This window comes from Cibotium barometz, chromosome 7 (genome assembly GCF_041138505.1).
Source record: "Cibotium barometz isolate CiBa-2024 chromosome 7, ASM4113850v1, whole genome shotgun sequence".
NCBI lineage: Eukaryota > Viridiplantae > Streptophyta > Polypodiopsida > Cyatheales > Cibotiaceae > Cibotium > Cibotium barometz.
The window spans coordinates 39,260,846-39,279,297 of record NC_141052.1 but is presented as its reverse complement, the minus strand read 5'-3'; the positions used below and the strand labels follow the sequence as shown (position 1 = coordinate 39,279,297).

Sequence of the window (18,452 nt, the reverse complement as noted above, 5' to 3'; positions counted from 1 at the left end):
AGACTTGGGTGCAGACACTGAGGAGGGGAGGTGCACTACAGTAGACCGAGGAGGGGAGGCGCGCTACCGCCGCAGACCGAGGAGGGCAGGGGAGGAACACCTGCATCATAACCAGCAAGAATAGTAGGTGAGAGAGAGAAAATAAAAGGAGAGAGAGAGAGAGAGAGGGAGAGAGGGGAGAGAGGCATGGCTCACCAGCCACACACAGCAAAGAACAGTCGCAGACTCGCATAGAAACTCTCTTGCATAGATTTTTGAAACTCTCTCCCCGTCACATTGAAGGTATGGCGGCTGCATGCACTGCCCGCCTTGCAACCTGTGGGTCAGAGAGGTGGAGGGGTGGAGTCTGGACCTGCAGGCTTGAAGAAGGAGGCGACCCTGCAACCTGCGGGTGACAGAGACGTGCAACGTGTGGAAGAGGCGGCTGCATGAAAGAAGGCGGTGCACCCCCCAAAGAGTTTGCCACGTGGAGGGGGTGCACAAGCTCCATTAAGAATAGAAAGAAGGTTAAATAATTTCATAAGGTTTTATTTGATATCGTAGCCTACTAACCTTAGCCATACATCTTTTGATGAAGATTACATCAAAACAGAGCCAAATTACTATCACAGACGATTTGAAATTGGAAAGAAAAATGCAAGAGGACTTGGAAGACTCGGAGCTTCGCCACATGCGAGCGGAGCGTCTCAAGGAGCGCCTCACCGTTTCTGTGATTCGCATCGCCGAAAGCGAAGGTAGGAAATTCTATTACAAATTAGAAAGAAAAAAACAGGAAAGCTCTGCTCTCTTTCTTTCTCTCTTCCATGTGTGCGGATGAAGGTCACAAATCCCTTGATCATGGCCCTACATACAGCTCAAAAGAGCAGCTGCGCCATTTCAACCCCGGTTATGACCGCTGTGGCCGACTTGACGTTCAAGTATGCAGGTATCATCTCTCGTCTTTCGCACTAGGTAGTTATAGTACATAATATGATAATGGTGTGTGAGAGAGAGAGATGTGATTTCAATGTATGGCCTATGCATGTAACGTTGTATACACATAAATGCATACTCATGGTATAGCTACATACTCATGGTGAGAGAGAGAGAGAGAGAGAGAGAGAGAGAAAGAGAGAGAAAACCATTTCCAGAACTTAAAGGGCATGTAGAACTTATGTAGTCAACATTTTTAAATAAACGAACGTGTGAATTGCTCTTTCTCTCTCTCTCTCTCTCTCTCTCTCTCTCCCCCCCTACCCCCTACACACACTCTCCTGTCGACGTGTACACAGACAGTTATATGTAGTCATACATTTTATGTATCTTTAAATTTATACAACATCTGCATATTAGACAAATGCATTATGCATGCAGTTTTACATATAGGTATAAATGTATGTTATGTTTTTATCCATTTTATTTATGCATACACAAGTATGGGTGTGCGAATATGTATTTGTTTATATACACATGCATGATTGTTGTAACATGCATCCATATCATGACTAACTATTCAAAGAAATTCACGTGCCATGCATATTTGCAAAGGTAGTTGACATGAATGGGGTGTTGAGGCCAATTTGAGCATATCGGAATATTGATTTTTATTTGGACAAGACTAGATTAAGTAGTAAATGTTTCATTATCTTGTTCATTTTGTGGTGCAACACATTTTCTTACATGGTCACAAAGAGCGGGTTTTTATTTTTCTTAGGGATCGCGCTCATGTGCATGGAGAACCCTTAGGTTATGAAGAGAGCTTGTTCTTGTTAGAAAAACTCCATAGTCTAGAACACCTCTAATATAAGTTATTAAATTACACTTTCAATGATGCAGAGCAACTTGGACGAGACCTTGAAATGTTTGCACAACATGCAGGCCGCAAGTCAATAAACGTAGATGATGTGGTTCTTGCTGGTTTGCGCTCTTAACTTAACAATAGAGGCTTCTTAATTGTGATATACATAGAAACCATGGCAATATATGCCTTCTTTAGATCTGTTAAAGTGTGAAGGTTGGCAAAGAAATTTAAAATCCTACTGAAGGAATTTGTGGGTCTACATGTGTTGGTGTGAGGCAAGGGTTTTCATGAGTTTGTGAGTTGAGAATTGATGTGCGTGCTCCTAGATTTATGTGTGAGGGGAGGCAAGGGTTCTCCCAAGGTGCATATATTTGATGAAATGTTTGATTTATTCTAAGGTTATTTGTTAAATATGAAACGGTGAGAGAAAGGTGTCTTCATTAGTTTTCAATCATGATTTTCATCACTTTCTTTGATTCAAGGGGAAAACATCGAAGGTTAACACGCACCTTTGCTGCTAATTAAGGGAAAAAAATGATGCGCACCTCTCAGCAAGGGAAAAACACATCAAGGGAATTTTTTTAAAAGAAAAAACTGACCAGCACATTAACTGACTTGCAAAATGAAGGGACCTCTCTCTCTGCTCCTAGTACATTAGTGTATGCATCACCTAGCGGGCAGTCTCCCTTTTCTATTTTGGATGATGACATTTGGGAGTTCTCCAGGGATGATGACATCATTCTCTTGGGGGGACTTCAATGCCAGGACCGCCCATAACCAGACAGTATTTTATGATACCTCAGAGGAGATGTTGAGGGAGCTTGATGTTAGGGATATGGGCCTATCTAGTCTCTCACAGGATGAGGAACATACAGTGCATGGGCGGCATTTGATAGACATGGGAACTGCACGTGGATTGGCCATCCCGAATGGCCTACAGAGATTCCCGACAGCGGGCAGTTTCACTAGCTTTCCACATCGGCATGGTGCTAGTACAATGGACTATGTTATGGCTCAGCCTAGTCTCATTCCCTCTTTTCAAGATTTTATGGTAGGCACTAGGCCGGTTGGGATAGCAGTGGATCATGCTATCTTGTCCTTCACTCACATTTCAGTTCAGCACCGCTCCATTGGGACAGGTCTCAACACACACTCGTTATACCTTTACGAGGGAGACTGACACCGTGTACACGGATGAGATATATAGACGCTTATGTGCTGAGGAGTCGGGACGGCCATTAGATGAGCTCACTCAGATATTGATAGAGATGCTTCATGCTGCAGCATCAGAGGCATATCCCCATAGTCAGCCTACAGTGTACACGGAGATGATCTGGGAACATGCCCCAGAACAGCTGGTATGATGAGGAGTGCAAAGAGATGAGGATCAAATTACAGAGAGAGGTGCTCATGGGTGTTACCACTCACAGACAGTCACGGATTACCTTCCGGCACCTAGTGCGACGGAAGAAGAGGGCTTATCTTGCTCAGTTAGGAGGGAATTGTATCAGTTATTTATGAGTCAGGACTCAGGCGAGGCATGGAGACTATTCCATGAGCATTCACTATCACCAGCCATTACCTCCACAAAGATTTGGGGTGAGTATGCAGCATCCCTGTACACAGCACCAGGACAGTCGTCCCTGCCAGACCCATCGGAGCCATGCCCAGAGACATGTGCTTTCTTTACTGCTGAGATGGTAAGGAAAGCTATTGACAGGATGAGGACTGGGAGAGCATATGATCATGATGGTTTGGTAGCAGAGCACTTTATTCATGCCAGAGATATGCTTGCAGAGCTTATTGCTATGATGTTTAACTGAGCCATGTGTGAGGGTTTTCCTGAGACTTGGAATATGTCCACGATTGTGCCTATCTTCAAGTCAGGAGATCCGGAATTATCGTACCATCATGATTGGTCACACATTGGCTAGATTATATGCATCTATTCTTGAGCAAGAGTTGAGTAGATGGGCAGAGAGAGAGGGCATACGTGCATCAGGGCAGGCAGGGTTCAGGAGAGGTTTCTCCACTCTTGACCATATCTTGACACTCAGAGCTATTATTAAGGAGGGCAGATGATATGGTGGCAGGAGGATTTATTGTTGCTTTGTGGATTTCCGCAAAGCTTTTGACACAGTACCGAGAGCCAGACTGATGCGCAGACTACAGGAGATGGGAGTGCCCACAGAGCTGATTTGGGGAATCATGGCTTTATACAGGACAGTTGTGGGGCAGGTACGTACTACTCAGGGTATATCTGAGATGGTTCACTCCACTATTGGGGTGAAACAGGGCTGCCCCCTTTCACCCACCTTATTTGGGATGTATGTGGATGAGGTTTCGGACTATGTAGAGCGGGAGGGTGACAGAGGAGCACAGGTAGCAGGGACATGGATTCCGCTATTATTGTATGCTGATGATATTGTGCTGATCTCAGATTCTCCAGAGGGGATGTAGCGTCATTTGGATGCATTGCACACGTTTGCACAGGACAGTGGATTGTCTGTTGACCTTGGTAAAACCAAGGTGATGGTGTTTAACACCACAGCACAGTGGGTTAGGAGGTCAGTACCCACCTTTACATATGGTCAGGAGACAGTGGAGTATACAGATGCATATACTTACCTTGGTTTTGTTTTTAGTGGCCCACTATTTTCTTTGAGGAGAGTAGCGGAGACCACATTGACCAGAGCTTATGTAGCATTGGGGAGACTAGAGAGGATGTGTTCGCAGGTTCAGTTTCAGGAACCTCGAACAAAGCTCTGGCTCTTTGACACTTTGGTCACTTCAGCCATGCTGTATGGAGTGGAGATATGGGGACCCTCAGTGGATCACCACAGCCGAGTTGGTAGCACTGATGGATGGAGATGTATGGAGAGGCCCTTGGTTTCTATGATTTTCGGGATGATTAGGGCCAAGGCCTCCGTACCACATGATATTATCCGTGCAGAGATGGCTGCCCTCCCATTGGTAGTAGAGGCACTCACTCGATCAGTCTCCTTTATACATAGCACTTGGGCTCTCCCTAGAGACAAATATGCTTGCTTAGCCCTGGAGTCTTCACAACAGTTGGCATCACAGGGAGACGGATCATGTTGGTATGCACAGATGAAACCGTTTATGCCCGTTGTTGTAGCCGTTTTGTAGCCGTTTGCTGGCCGTTTTGGGCATGCTTTGTGGCCCATGTGTTTGCTTGGCCCATTGGACATGCTACATGCCCTTATAAAATGCCCACCCCCTAAGCTTCTCTCAAAGCTCTAGCCTCTCAATACTCAAGTGAGTCGTGACCATCAAGCCCCCCCCTCTCTTGAGTCTTGCTCAAGTGACCATCAAGCCCCCCCCCCTCTCTCTCTCTCTCTCTCTCTCTCAACTCTCAACTTTCAAGCCACTCTCTCCCCCATAGGCCCTCTCTCAAGCCTCTCTCTCTCTCAAGCCTTTAGGCTCTCTCTCTCTCAAGAGTCAAGACTCAAGCCTCACTCTCTCATTTTCTCAAGCGTCTCTCTCTCTCTCTCTCTCTCAAGCCTATCCATCTCTTGAATCTTCTAACTTCTCTCTCTCTATTACAATGACAAGGGAGAAGAATGAAGCCTTCAATGTGCATGCTATCCATGTAGAGAAAGCCGATGGAAAGTCCAAGTCATATAGGTGGACTTGTAAGTATTGTGGCAAACAATACACAAGTGGAGTTACTAGGCTTCTCCAACATGTTGGAAAGGTGGGGGGGCAAGTTGCGCCATGCAAGGAAGTCCCCCTTGCTATATCCGATGAGATCTTCAACAAGATCAAGGGTGGATTGGGTGCTCACTATGATAGTGGTAGAAGCTCAAGGGCGGATGATGAGGTCATTTCCTCGCCTTGTGATACATCCTCCCCCGCTGCCTCCATCGGTGCCACCTCCATCGGTGCCGCCTCCGCCTCCTCAAAGAGACAAAGGCCTGAGTCTCCCATGAGGCAAGCCACTCTAGCCCAAGCCACCGGGGGGTTCTCTTCTTCTCTATCACATCTCCGAGAACGGCAACGGCTAGCGGATACAGAGATTGCACGCACCATTATTGAGTGCAATCTCTCATTCCATGTGCTCAAGGTAGATCAATGGAAGTCAATGGTGAAAGCCATTGCAAATGTGGGCCCATGTGAAGGATGGACCGGCGTCTCCTATCATGACATGCGCACGAAGAGGCTTGTGGACGAGAGGGAAAGAATCGATAGATCTCTCAATCCGGTGCGGGCGGCATGGTCCAAGTATGGGTGTAGCATCCTCTCCCATTGCATTGACTTGCTCATGGAGGATATGGGCAAGTTAGTGTGGATGAAGGAAGTAATGACCGAAGCTATCTCTATTGTTACCTTCTTCACCACAAAGGTGAAGGTGCTTGCCATGTTCCGCGAACATAGCAAGTTGGAATTGAAGAAGCCTTCATCTACACGCTTCGCCTACATGTGGCTCCTCTTGGAGCGCCTCCACGATGTGAAATCCTCCCTTCGCCAAACAGTGGTCTCCACAATGTGGAATGAGTGGGATGAGCGAGAATCGGCGGAGGCCAAAGCCATGCAACGGCTTTGCCTAAAGGAGGAGTTTTGGTAGTCGGTCCGCACTATTGTCATTGCGGTCACGCCCTTCTATAGGGTATTGCGGATGACCGACATGGAGGGAGCCACCATGGGCCTTCTTGTTCACTTCATGACAGAGGCCATAGCAGAGTTACGCGTTTCTCCTTCCATCGACGAGGAGAAGCGCGATGGTATGTTGGCCATTGTGGAGAAGAGATGGAAGTGGATGCGAAGACCTATCCATGGTCTTGGCGCTTTATTGCATCCGGCTTACAAATCACCCGCCCTCTTCACCAACGTGGAGCTACTTGAAGCCCGAGATGCTTACTTGCCCAAAGCATTGCCGGAGGATCGCCATGGGAAGTTCCTTGAGGAGCTCATAAGCTACAATGACCAAAGGGGAGGAGCCGCGTTTGCATCTACTACTTGTTGGAAGAGGGAATCCCTTGTGAAGCCCCTCTTTTGGTGGGAGACATTTGGGTATGCGCTCTCAAGCCTCCAAAAGGTGGCTTTGAGAATCCTAGCTCAGGATTGCTCTTCAGGTGCATGTGAGAGGAACTGGAGTTCCTACTCACTTGTACACACGAAGTTACGTAATCGCTTGAGTACACAACAGTTAGAGCGGCTAGTGTATTGCCGCGCTAACTTGCGCATGCTGCGCGCAATGCAAAAGATGGAATCGGCGAGACAGGTATAAGTTACAACTTATAAGTTATAAGTTATAAGCATTCAAATTTCAAACTTCAATGTTTATTGAAATTTGGAACCAAATTCTAATACATGGCTTGTCACTTGATCATTGTACAATGTAGGTGAATGTGGATGCATTCAAGCTCACAGGGGGCACTCTTCAGAGTGTAAACAAAGTGCAGGATGAGGAGGAGGAGAGGATCTATGCAGAGATCTATCGAGAGCTCGAGTCGTTTGATTGACGACCTACACGCACTCGTCGTGGGCGTGGAGGTAGTGGCAGAGGAGTGCAAGTAGGAAGCCGTGGATGCACGGTTCGTGGTGCTCCCAGGGACATAGTGCATACCTATGTGCGGCGTGGTAGCTCCACACTCGCTCTTGCAGATGAGGATGCTCCCTTTGGCTTCTCACATGAGCTTAGAGAGCCCGAGTTCGATGATGAGGGCAACCTTCTTAGCGATAGCGACTTCGGCGAGGCCACTGATGTGTCCTCTTCTCATGAGGATGATTTCAGCGAGAGCTCTGATAGTGATGCCTTTGTCTAGTCTCTCCTTGGGCCTTGGCTCTAGCCTCTCTTTTTGTACTCGCGCCTAGCGCGCATGATCGCATCGCACCTCTATACTTTATGTACTTTTGTTTGTCACTTCAAACTTGTTTAGTTGTTTTTAATGATATTTTGGTTTGAAACAACTTCTCTAGACTCTACCCTTCCAAATTGAAAATGTCTATGTTTGTAGGTGTTCTTTAATTTAAAAAACCGTATTTTATCGTACCGTATCTCAAAATTTCATATCGTATCGAATATTCCCGTACGGTATCGTACCGTACGGTATCGTATTTTCGTACCGTGACAACCATGCTTGAGAGGGAGGGGATTAGAGAGGGAGAGACACCTACAGAGGCAGATTACAGACTTCTTTCGACCAGAGATTGAGCAGTCAGGCCAGCAGGCGCCCCAGAGTATAGCCGCACCAGAGGTACACTGATTGATCGGGCTATAGAGCTGGGGCGGTCCAGGCGCCCCAAGATGAGAGGCCCATCCCAACACCGACCGAGACTACAAGAGAGGATTAGGACCATACTAGCACGGCATGGGAGACGTCCAGTAAGAGTACTCACCATGGAGGACATTGAGGATATCCGCCATCGACCGATGAGAGACATCTTTGGATAGTGATGTATATGATGCTTACCTTTGTTGCTGGAGTTTTCCTTCCCAGATGTTATCCATTAGGATTAGATGCATTGCATAACAACTAACTTCAAAGCTCAAGCCTTTTGAGATTTCATTTGAGCACTTAGTTTTAACCTCTGTCTTTTCAATTGCTAGGAAGCTACAGACTCTCTCTCTCTCTCTCTCTCTCTCTCAACATTCTACATTGTAATCTCCCTCCCCCCCTTTCTCTCTCTCAACTATCTACACTATAATCCCTCTCTCTCTCTCTCTCTCTCTCTCTCTCTCTCTCTCTCAAATTTCCATTCTCTCTCATAATGTCTCCCAAGCTAAGAGGGCCAACTCTTGGTCATGGTGGCATGAGGTGGATGTCCTTGAAGAACGTAGTGGAGGGGGAGCGAGGAAATGGAAATGTCACTTGCAACATTAGCAAATTCGCGGGAGCTAACCGGGTTCGAGGACATCTTATCCATGAAGCTGGTTGTAATTCCACCGGTCGGTGTGGAATGCTTGGAGGAACACAATGCTAATTAGTACACTTAAATACACCAAGATTTACTAGACAACATGCTCAATACAAGATGTAATTTACTGAATTGACAAGAGACACACAATGAGCCGGAACGGCCGGCCCCTCCCTCAAATAGAGTATATTAATCTTGGGAGAATCAAGTACATAGTGTCTGTGAGGGCAAAAGGACGAAAGGACCAGATGTACGAGAGATTAGAGCAAATCAACACAACATGAAATGGATGAATGAGTGTATGTATAATGGTGAATGAAATGAGGCCCTTTGATGTGAGGTGACTCTGAGTAGTAGGTCGGCGCAAAAGCACAGACAAGGTCGGAGTTGAAGCACGGTCGGTGACGAAGGCTCGTGACGATGTGAGGCAAAGGCTCTCTGAAGGTGAGGTGATGCAAACAAATGCAAATTTGTAGATGAGGATGGACTGCAGATAAACGCAGATCTGAAGAGCAGAGAGGGATGCTGTCTTGGGTAGACGGTGTGCTGCCGTCATGAGATTAGGTACTTGTCAGATGAGCAGAGAGTGGGCTGCTGTCCGGATGTTGTGTGAGCAGAGAGGGCTGCTGTCCCAAATCTATAGGTCTGAAGGTCAGACTACTGTAGGTACAGATGTAGGTATAGAAACGCTACAGGTAGGTAGATGTGTAGCACTGCTCCTGAGAAGAAGCAGCACGGGTGCTGCTGATCCAGAGGAGGAGGCCATTGGCTGCTGCAGATACAGGGTGTTGCGCTGCAGATTTAGAGGCGGCAGCCGACGGCAGCTGTGTACAGAAAGTGATGGTGATAATCAGCCTGATGATGATGATGGAGTGCCGGCAGCAGCAGCAGATTTATGATGATTATGTTGTTGTCTGTTGGCTGAATTATGAAGCTTTTGTATATATATGGTGTTGGGCTGCTGGTCGTTCCAGGGAGGACTGTCGGCCAGTAGCAAGACAAAGAAAAACATAATAAATCCCTTTCTGGGCTGGATAAAATACGGATTTGGGTGTATTTTCACACCCCCTCTTAGGGCAAAAAGGGGACCATGAGAGAAGATGAGAAGGATGGTAAGTGGGTGAAGAGGAACATGAAGTATTTGGCATTGGGTAAGGTTGGTTGTCGCGGGTGTAGATCACTGTTGAATGCTGCAGATAGGGGAGAAGCTCGAAAAACAGTGAAGGCGTGCAGGAGAGGAGAGTTCGTCTCTCTCTCTTCCCACCCGCCTTCTCTCTCTTCGCCCACTTTCTCTTCGCTTCTCTCTTCCCACCCGCCTTCTCTCTCTGCCTGCATTTCGCCTGTGCGCTTCTCTCTTCCCACCCGCCTTCTCTCTCTTCGCCCCCTTTCTCTTCGCTTCTCTCTGCCTGCATTTCGCCCGCCTGCACCTCTGCGCCCCCTTTCCCTTCGCTTCTCTCTTCCCACCCGCCTTCTCTCTCTTCGCCCCCTTTCTCTTCACTTCTCTCTCTCTGCCTGCATTTCACCCGCCTGCACCTCTGCGTCCCCTTTCCCTTTGCTTCTCTCTTCCCACCCGCCTTCTCTCTCTTCGCCCACTTTCTCTTCGCTTCTCTCTCTCTCTGCCTGCATTTCGCCTGTGCGGCCCCTTTCCCCACCCACCCTTGCTCAGGCCCCCAAGGCAGCAACATAACTCTCCCTTGCACCTGTAGCTGAGCATCTTGTAGGTCGCTTTTTGTGAGTCTCCCCCAAAGGGGAGAGGGTACCCTTGAGGGGGGACTCGTTCCACCAACAGCCCTCTCCTTTATCAACAGCAACACATGGAAAGTAAGAAGTCTTTTGCCTCAGTCACCGCTTCACGATTACCGCCCATTCCTCCACCCGTGAGCAAGCCGACACCATGGGAAGCCTACCTCATGCAAGAACTGAAGAAACTCCAGGGAGAATTAGCAGCACTGAAACACGAGACTATCAAGAAAGATGAACAAATCAACGAAATGAAAGTGCAAGTGCAAGCCATGAAGACGAAGCAAGAGGAAGCACGAGAAGGACCCATACCTACAACACTACAAACAGAAACGACAAACCATGTTTCAAAGGTAAATTCAGTTAACTCACAAGATTTTGTTAAAGAAGTCATATCAGCGGTCAAAGAAAAGGAACGAATGGAAAGTAACAAAAAGGTAATCAGAGTCAGTGGTCTTCCTCAAGGCTGGGATAGGGCAGACATAGCTCAAGAGCTTCGAGAAGACTACATATTAGGTACAGATGTACTTACAGCACAACTGAGCAAAGTAGTTCCCTTCGTGGACTTAGGAGACCCTATCTCTATTATAGTAAAGGATACACAGGCAAAAGTCTCCTATATGGACAACAATGAGAAAATAGCAGTGATGAAGCAAACAAGGTCTCTCCAAGGGACAAAGGTATGGATAGCTGATGAACTCACCCCGCTACAACTCAAGAACAGATCGGCAGAGCTGAATAAAGTTAAAGAAGCAAGAAAGAATGGCAAATGGGCAATATACAGAGGAGGACAAGCAATCATTAAAGAATTCCGTACCCCACCCCCCTCAAGAGCAAATCCATCCATGGATGAAATATAGCTATTTTTATTTTGAACCTCAATTTCGAACTAGATGCAATAGAACCCATTGTAATTTAAACTCTTAAGAGTCTTAAGAGTTCATTTTGAGTTATTTTTTTTCAGTTTTATGCCTCTTTGGCATCGATACCCAGAGTGGAATGTAAATGGATGTACCTGATCTGTCCCATAGGTCGGATTCGGCCTCCCGTGGACGTTAATATAACTTTCTTTCTTCTTTCTTTGTCTTTTGTAGAGTCTTTTGAGTTTGGGCTGCACTTGATCAATGCCACAATGCAAGAGGTTTTCACATGCATGAATGCCCATTTTGGGGTTTTCATTCATACATGCGCTGCGAACACAAAAAACAGAATGCTATGCAAAGGGTATGCAAGATGGTAAATGCTATGTAGTGGGTTTTCACATGAGTAGTGCCCTCATGGGGTTTTCATTGACTCATGCGCCTGTCGCAACAATGATAAATAATTTGAATGGAGAGGATGGTCCCCCTCTCAAGATGCTGAGGGTGATGGTGCAAGATCGATGCCGATCCACTCGTGAAGACGCTTGTGGATGGGCCGGTTGACGGACTTTGTAAGGACGTCGGCATGGTTGTCTGTCGTAGGAATGTATTGGAGCCTTATGGTACTAAGCTCAACCTGTGCCCTGGTAAAATGAAAATGGACACCAACATGCTTGGTGTGGTTAGAAAAAATGGGATTGTTGGCGAGGGAAATCGCACTTTTATTGTCGACGAAAATGGTAGAAGCGGTGTCAATGGGAATGCGCATCTCCTCAAGAAGCTGACGGAGATACATAGCCTTAGTGGCGGCATCATAGAGGGCCCGGTACTCGATAGAACCTCCAACGGTATCCTTTCTCTTGCTAGACTAACAGAAAGGGCCAGATCCAAGTGAGTACAAATAACCACCATGGGAACACCGAGAATCGATATCACCGGCCCAGTCGGAGTCCGTGTAACCACACAGGGTGATCCCACGACTGTAGTGAAGTCCAAACATATAGGTACCCGCTAGATAGCGAACAACCCTCATCGCTAAACTCCAATGTGGCTCCTTCTGAGCATTGAAATATTGACTTAAATGGATGTGCAATAGGAAATGTCAGGTCTAGAGTTTGTGAGTTATATGAGTTTCCCAATCACTTGGCGGTAGGCTCGCTCTTCATGTGGCGGTGAGTCCTCTTCCTTTGATAGTTTGATGGTTGGATCCAATGGGGTAGCCACAGGGAAGTAAGGAGTTGAAGACTTTACTTTTGTCGTGACACAAAAATACCATCAAGATGTTGGACCACCGCCATGCCAAGGGAGTACGAGAGACGACCGAGATTAGTCATCTCAAATGTTCGTCTCAACTGTCAACCACTTTGGCTTGATGTGATCCAGAGATGATGAGATCATCGACATACAGCACTAGGTAGCAAACCATTCCCTAATCTGTGTGGATATAGATATTGGGATCACAGTGAGATGGTTGAAAACCTTTGCTGCGTAAAAATTTATCGATGTGATGATACACGCTCGGAGGGACTTGCTTAACGAGAATTTTCCACAGAAGAAAGTTGGAATATTTGTTGGCAAAGTTTGGCCTGAAAGATGGCTATGCAGTATGAGCACCATGAGATTTTTATCATTAAAGAGACTTATAATGTTTATAAGTTGGTGTTTTCACACATCATTAATGAAGGCCTGGACATATTATTATTTTGGGGTGGATAGAAGGAGGCGCCTAGGGAAAACTTGGGCTACAAGCTGGGAAAAGCACAAAAGTTGATTTTTTGGGTTGAAAACTTGGGCATCAAACCGAGAGAAGCGTAAAGTTGATATTTTGGGCAAAAAGGGAAAAGAGTTACAAATATAGCTAGTCGACTCTATTAAAGCAAGGTAGGAGGGTTGTGGCCGACTTGCTTCAAAGCTTCTACAAGGCCGGTCGACTTCTTCCATAGCTTCTACAGGGCTGATTGACTTCTTTCAGAAATGCCACATGGCTGGTTGGTTTCTCCTAGAGCCTGACAGGGCTGGTGGACTCTTTTCTGGGCTGATACAAAGCTGGCCGGTTTGCTCTGATCATCTACAGGCTAGCCGATTTGTCTTTATCAGGCTTTTTGTCTTTCTCTTCTGGCCTTGTCATCGGCAGTTTTGGAGCTATTTCTGGGACTGTTTTGGAGGAATCTGGGATTGTTTTGTGAGGTCTTCTGGGGTTGATTTGAGGCTCTGTTTCTGGCTCTGTACCGGGCTGTTTTATGGACTGTTTATGAGTTGAATTCATGGGACTGTTTTGAGACAGTTTTCGGATGGCTTTTAGTGTTGTGTTTTTATCTTGGCACTGGATGGATATCTGGGCAAGAGATTTGATGATGCTTTGTGGAAAATCCGGTGCTGTATGCACCCGCACCTTGGTTTATTGTAAAAGCTTCTCTCTAAATAAAGAAGTTCCTAGGGGGGGCCGGCCGTTCTGGTTTAGTGCGGTGTTTTTATATTGTTTATAGTTCTTCCGCTGTGTTTTCATGCTATGTCTAGTATTTGAAGTGTTGGTCTATTGCTCCGGGTCCCCGATTAGTTACAGTGGTATTAGAGCAAAGGCTTTCTCGGAAGCAAGAGGCTTTCTTTCAACAATGAGAGAGAAAAGATCAAAAGTGGGGACTACATTGACCAACAGTTTTGCTATTGAGCTTGTGGAAGTAGTCATGAGCGTGAGCAGTAGACAGCTTAGACTAAGGCTTTATGGATTCACATAATTTATCCTCGAAGTATGGAGTTGGTTTTATGTGCCTGTGTTCAGTACTTCTTCCATATGGATTATTGTGGATTATAAATTAAGCTTATAGACAAGCAATATGAAGCTATATCTTAAGATATCTTATGTGTATACTAAGGAGGTATTTCTTTTGGCTTCATGACGAACTTGGCAAAGATAAAAGCTAAGTATACTTTGAGTTTTGCAAAGTTGGTGCTTTCTGTAAATTTTTGTAAGTGTTTTTGGACACATAACTCTTCTATGCCTGTACAAAGAGAATTGTGTGTTGTTTGTTTGTCTTGAATTATTTCAGGTAAACATTATGCTTGAAAAGCTTGGTTTTCATGGTTTTTCATACGGACATGACCAATGTCACGTGCATCCCACACTTGGATGCCACGTAGACATATTTGTACAAGAGGTGCAGGACCTGGGATGGTAAACTGGTCCCATGTGAGCCCAGTCCGGGACGAGTCAGCCAGGGATCCATCCCAGTCATCCGAGGTTAGGTGTGCATTGTCCTGCACAGGAGTCCAAGGTTAGGTGTGCATTGTCCTGCACATGAAACAATGCCAGTCCGTGCTGTGAGTCTCCCTCTGGAATGATGTCAGTGATTCTGTGTATATGGTATGGTACCGAATGCCAGATCATTGTGTAGATAGTTAGGGTTTGCTTTTAGGAATAGGGGCCAGCCCATAGGGCTACCCCAAGTCTTAGTGTGGGCATGGGGATAGTGTGAAACCACCCCCATGAGGGCCAGGAAGGCCCTGGCTGAACCCAATAGCCATGGAGAGGCTGTAGGACAGCCCTAGGGGCATGCTAGGGGCAGCCGACAGTACATGAAGCATTTATAGGGCTGTAGGGCAAGTTTGGGGCAGCCCAGACAGGCTGCCCAGTCCCCCAAAACAGCATAGATTCAGTGTCCAGCCCCTTGGATTTCAGGTGCATGTTGCCGAGCCAACAGGGGAAAGAAGCGCAGCCTTTTATGTGAATTTTCTAGCATTAAATGCTGATTTACAGTTGTGGGCAGAAAATAGAACTGGCCGCTTGGATAAGAGCTGGCGGACTGCTATTTATTGGGAGTATAAATAGGTGAGCCCACAAGTCATTGTGTTATCTCATATTTCACCAAGAGCCAAGGCAAACAAGGGCCAGAAAAGCCAAGGAGTTGCTAACGCAAAGGGGTGAAGGACTGCAGGTCAAGGGCATAGATTTCTCAGCCAAGAAAGGTCAAGATTTCTGTATTTTCTTTTCAGATTTACATCATTCTAATAAAGTAAATACACCATTCATGGTGGGGGCCCTACAGAGGGTATTTGGGACCCAATACTGTGTCCTCTCCTCTCTCCCTCTCTCTCTCTCTCTCTCTCTCTCTCTCTATTTTCTGCACATCTTCATTCAGTTTTGTGCATTAATTCCGTTGTGAAAAGTGTGGTGATTTCTAAGCATTGAAGTTATCGATTTCCCCCGAAGCTTCCGCATGTTACAGTGGTATCAGAGCCTACTTCAAGTGCAAAGATTCAGCAAAGAAACCAGAATTTTTTTTCACTCGTGTGGTTACCAGTATGTCGTCCAAAAATATGAACACACACTTTCCAATCAAATTCCGGAAAACACGCAAAACACGCATCATCATGTGGTTAAATGTAGCTGGGGCATTCGTCAAGCCAAATGGCATGACCACAAATTCATAGTGGGCCCGTTCCGTATACGGAAGGCTGTCTTGGGGATGTCCCTCTCCACAATCCTCACCTGGTGGTACCCACTCTTTAAATCAAGTTTCAAGAACACCTTTGCTCCATTCAGCCTCTCAAGAATACGATCTATTCAAGGCATCGGGAATCTACTCTTGACAGTCAGCTTGTTGAGTGCACGATAATCGACACATAAACAGGAAGACCCATCTTTCTTCTTGACGAATAAGATCGGGGCTGCAAATGGCGACACGCTGGGGCGGATGAAGCCAGATTGCAACAATTCTTGGAGTTGGCGGTCCAACTCCGATTCCATTGCCTTGGAAAGGCAATACGGAAACTTGCTTGGGGGTTCCGAGCCTGGGAGGAGGTCAATCTTGTGGTCCTCCGATCTGGACGGGGGGAGCTGGGAAGCGAGATTGTCCCAAAGAAAAATCTTCTGGAACTTTTCATGGAGAGCCCAGTACTTCTCGGAAGCACAGGCCACCGTCTGGGCTGTCTGGATGTATACATCACACAATGTGCGCCTTGCCTGACTCCTCGTTTAGCCTGCAAGTGGCTTATGAGCCGAAAGTTCGGAATTCCTTGCTCACACTTAATGGTCACTGGGGCGTTTGACACATTCCGATTGATCTGGAACATGTGCTTGTCCCACTTGACATCACGAAGAAACTTGTGAAACCACTGAATGCCTAAAAAATTGTCTGCTCCTACAAGAGGGGCAACCATAAAATCACGCACAAACTCTATGTCCTCAATAACCAACTTAGCACCTAGAGCTTCATACTTGACGCTCGTCGTCATGCCTGTGCTAAAACCCTCAACTTGTTTGTCCACCGAAGTCAGGTCGATACAGACACGCCTAGCGGCTTGTTCCGTGACCACATCCTCCATGTTGCCGCTGTCAAACAAGACGATGACTCTCTGGCCACCTACGTAGCCAAAGGACTTGAGCAATTTGTTGCACTCATACTCCTGGTCATGGGCGTCCTTCTGCTTATCTTCGAGCTCCCGGCTAATAATTGCTCCAACTGAAGCACCGAGATTTGAAGAACTAGGGGCAGCCACTAGGGTCTGTGTGGGAGCTGTGCTCACCACAGAAGCTGTGGAGGCAGCGGCGGCGGGCTTTGGAGGCTTCTTAGGACACTCCCAAGAAGTATGTCCTTTTGTATAACAAAAGAAACATCTACCCTCCTTCTTGTACTGAGAAAGCTCCTCAGTACTCAATTTGCCACCTGTCTTGCCTGCCTTCACTTTCTGGTCTAGAGTCAGCTTAGACGCATTATTCGAGTTCTTGGAGCCAAGAGGCTCCCGGGCTCTGTCCTAGGAAAGACCCCGTCTGGTTCTGGCCTTTCCTCCCCGAGGCGGTAGCCGTCTGGGAAGTCTTGGGCTTGCCACCATTGTGCTTCATTTCTGCACTCTGCGCAAGCGAGAGTGCGTCTTCGAAGGTGGCTAGCCTAAACATACGCACCTCCCATTGGATTTGCGTATCAAGGCCATACGAAAACTGTCCTTTCTTATCCGAATCAGATATGCCTAATTGCAAACATTAAGTCAAAATTCTATTGGCAAACTGAAGGACTAGTTGCGCGTTCTAACACGCTCCCCTGAACTCGTCTTCGAGTCACTGAAGGTGGTGGGGCGGTAGAAACCGCTGCTTAAGGTCGCGGACAAACTCGTCCCACACATAAGCTGCCATACCTAATCTGGTGTGGGCATGAGCCCACCGAGTCCACCAAGGAATAGCCTAACCTTCCAAGTACCAACTGGCTAAGATCACTCTGTCAGTATCTGTCTTTCTAACTGCGACAAAGTAAGCTTCAAACTGATGCAACCATGAATAGAGAGTTGTGGGGTCGAGTTTACCATTATACTTACTGAAGTTCATTTTCTCAGGAAAATGATTCGAGGGTGCCAGCGGTGTCGATCTGGCGTCCAACACTGCTAGGTAACGCTCGTGTAAGATCCCTGTTCCCACCGAGCAACGGATTCGGGGTACTGGCAGCGGAAGTAGCGCTTCTCGCGCGGGACAGGGGTCCCACACTCAGGGCCTCGCCCACGGATATCCGGATAAGAGACTAATCCGTCGGTTGTTCCAAAACCGAACCCGGAAAAACTTCCTTTACCGGAAAGCACGGGCGATTCCACCAGGATAACTTTTTACTCTAACGTAGTCAAGATCATTTCTGATCGAGATGATCCGATTACATCTATAAGATACTTAGTCAGTTCAAGGAAGAAACTTGCACTTGGATCATTGGGATCAACGCTTTTTTCCCCATTCAAGAGGCACAGCCGTTGATTCCTATCCATAGAACAGTTTCTGTCCGGGATTTATTATTATTTTTTTCTATCGTAAAAACAAAAGTTTGAGTCTCGATTTACGGATCCATCAGTCCAGCCTAACCCCATCCAATCCCATGGGTTAGCCAACCGCCCAACCACTGTAGTGATGGGATCCAATTAAAAATTTGGTTAGGTTTTGTCCCGGGTACCAAGGAAAAGAGTTCCAAGGCCCCCTAGCCGGATGTTCATGCAAAATAAAACTAGTCACACCACTCACACACCCAATATGAAATTGCCTTTTTCAACCAGATTCAACCAGTTTAAAACAATCCTTTAATAAAACCATAGTATCATTGATCACCATCTTCCAATTTATCCAATTGATTCTTAATTCCCATCATTCCTTCATCAGAGTATCTATGGCATCATTGGCAACTAGAACGCTCAGGAGCCGTTTCGATAGTTCCTAGCCCATA

At 46.6% G+C, this 18,452-nt stretch overlaps 1 protein-coding gene and 1 pseudogene across 5 annotated transcripts in view; both read left to right on the top strand.

The window, feature by feature from the left end:
• Positions 1–539: 539 nt before the first annotated feature.
• Positions 540–18,452, top strand: part of LOC147636985 (Histone superfamily protein) — a 40,483-nt gene continuing 22,570 nt past the window's right edge. For 4 of the 5 annotated variants that reach the window (XR_015266306.1, XM_086800584.1, XM_086800585.1 and 1 more), the window contains exons 1-3: positions 540–734; positions 854–925; positions 1,816–1,896. Coding sequence is in view for 4 of the 5 variants with exons in the window: in XM_086800584.1 (XP_086656710.1) it covers positions 572–734; positions 854–925; positions 1,816–1,896 (316 nt within the window). In the remaining variant the exon portion in view is untranslated. The remainder of the gene's footprint in view (positions 735–853; positions 926–1,815; positions 1,897–18,452) is intronic. The other variant, XM_086800586.1, reaches the window with a different exon arrangement.
• Positions 6,050–7,569, top strand: LOC147636986 (uncharacterized; annotated as a pseudogene).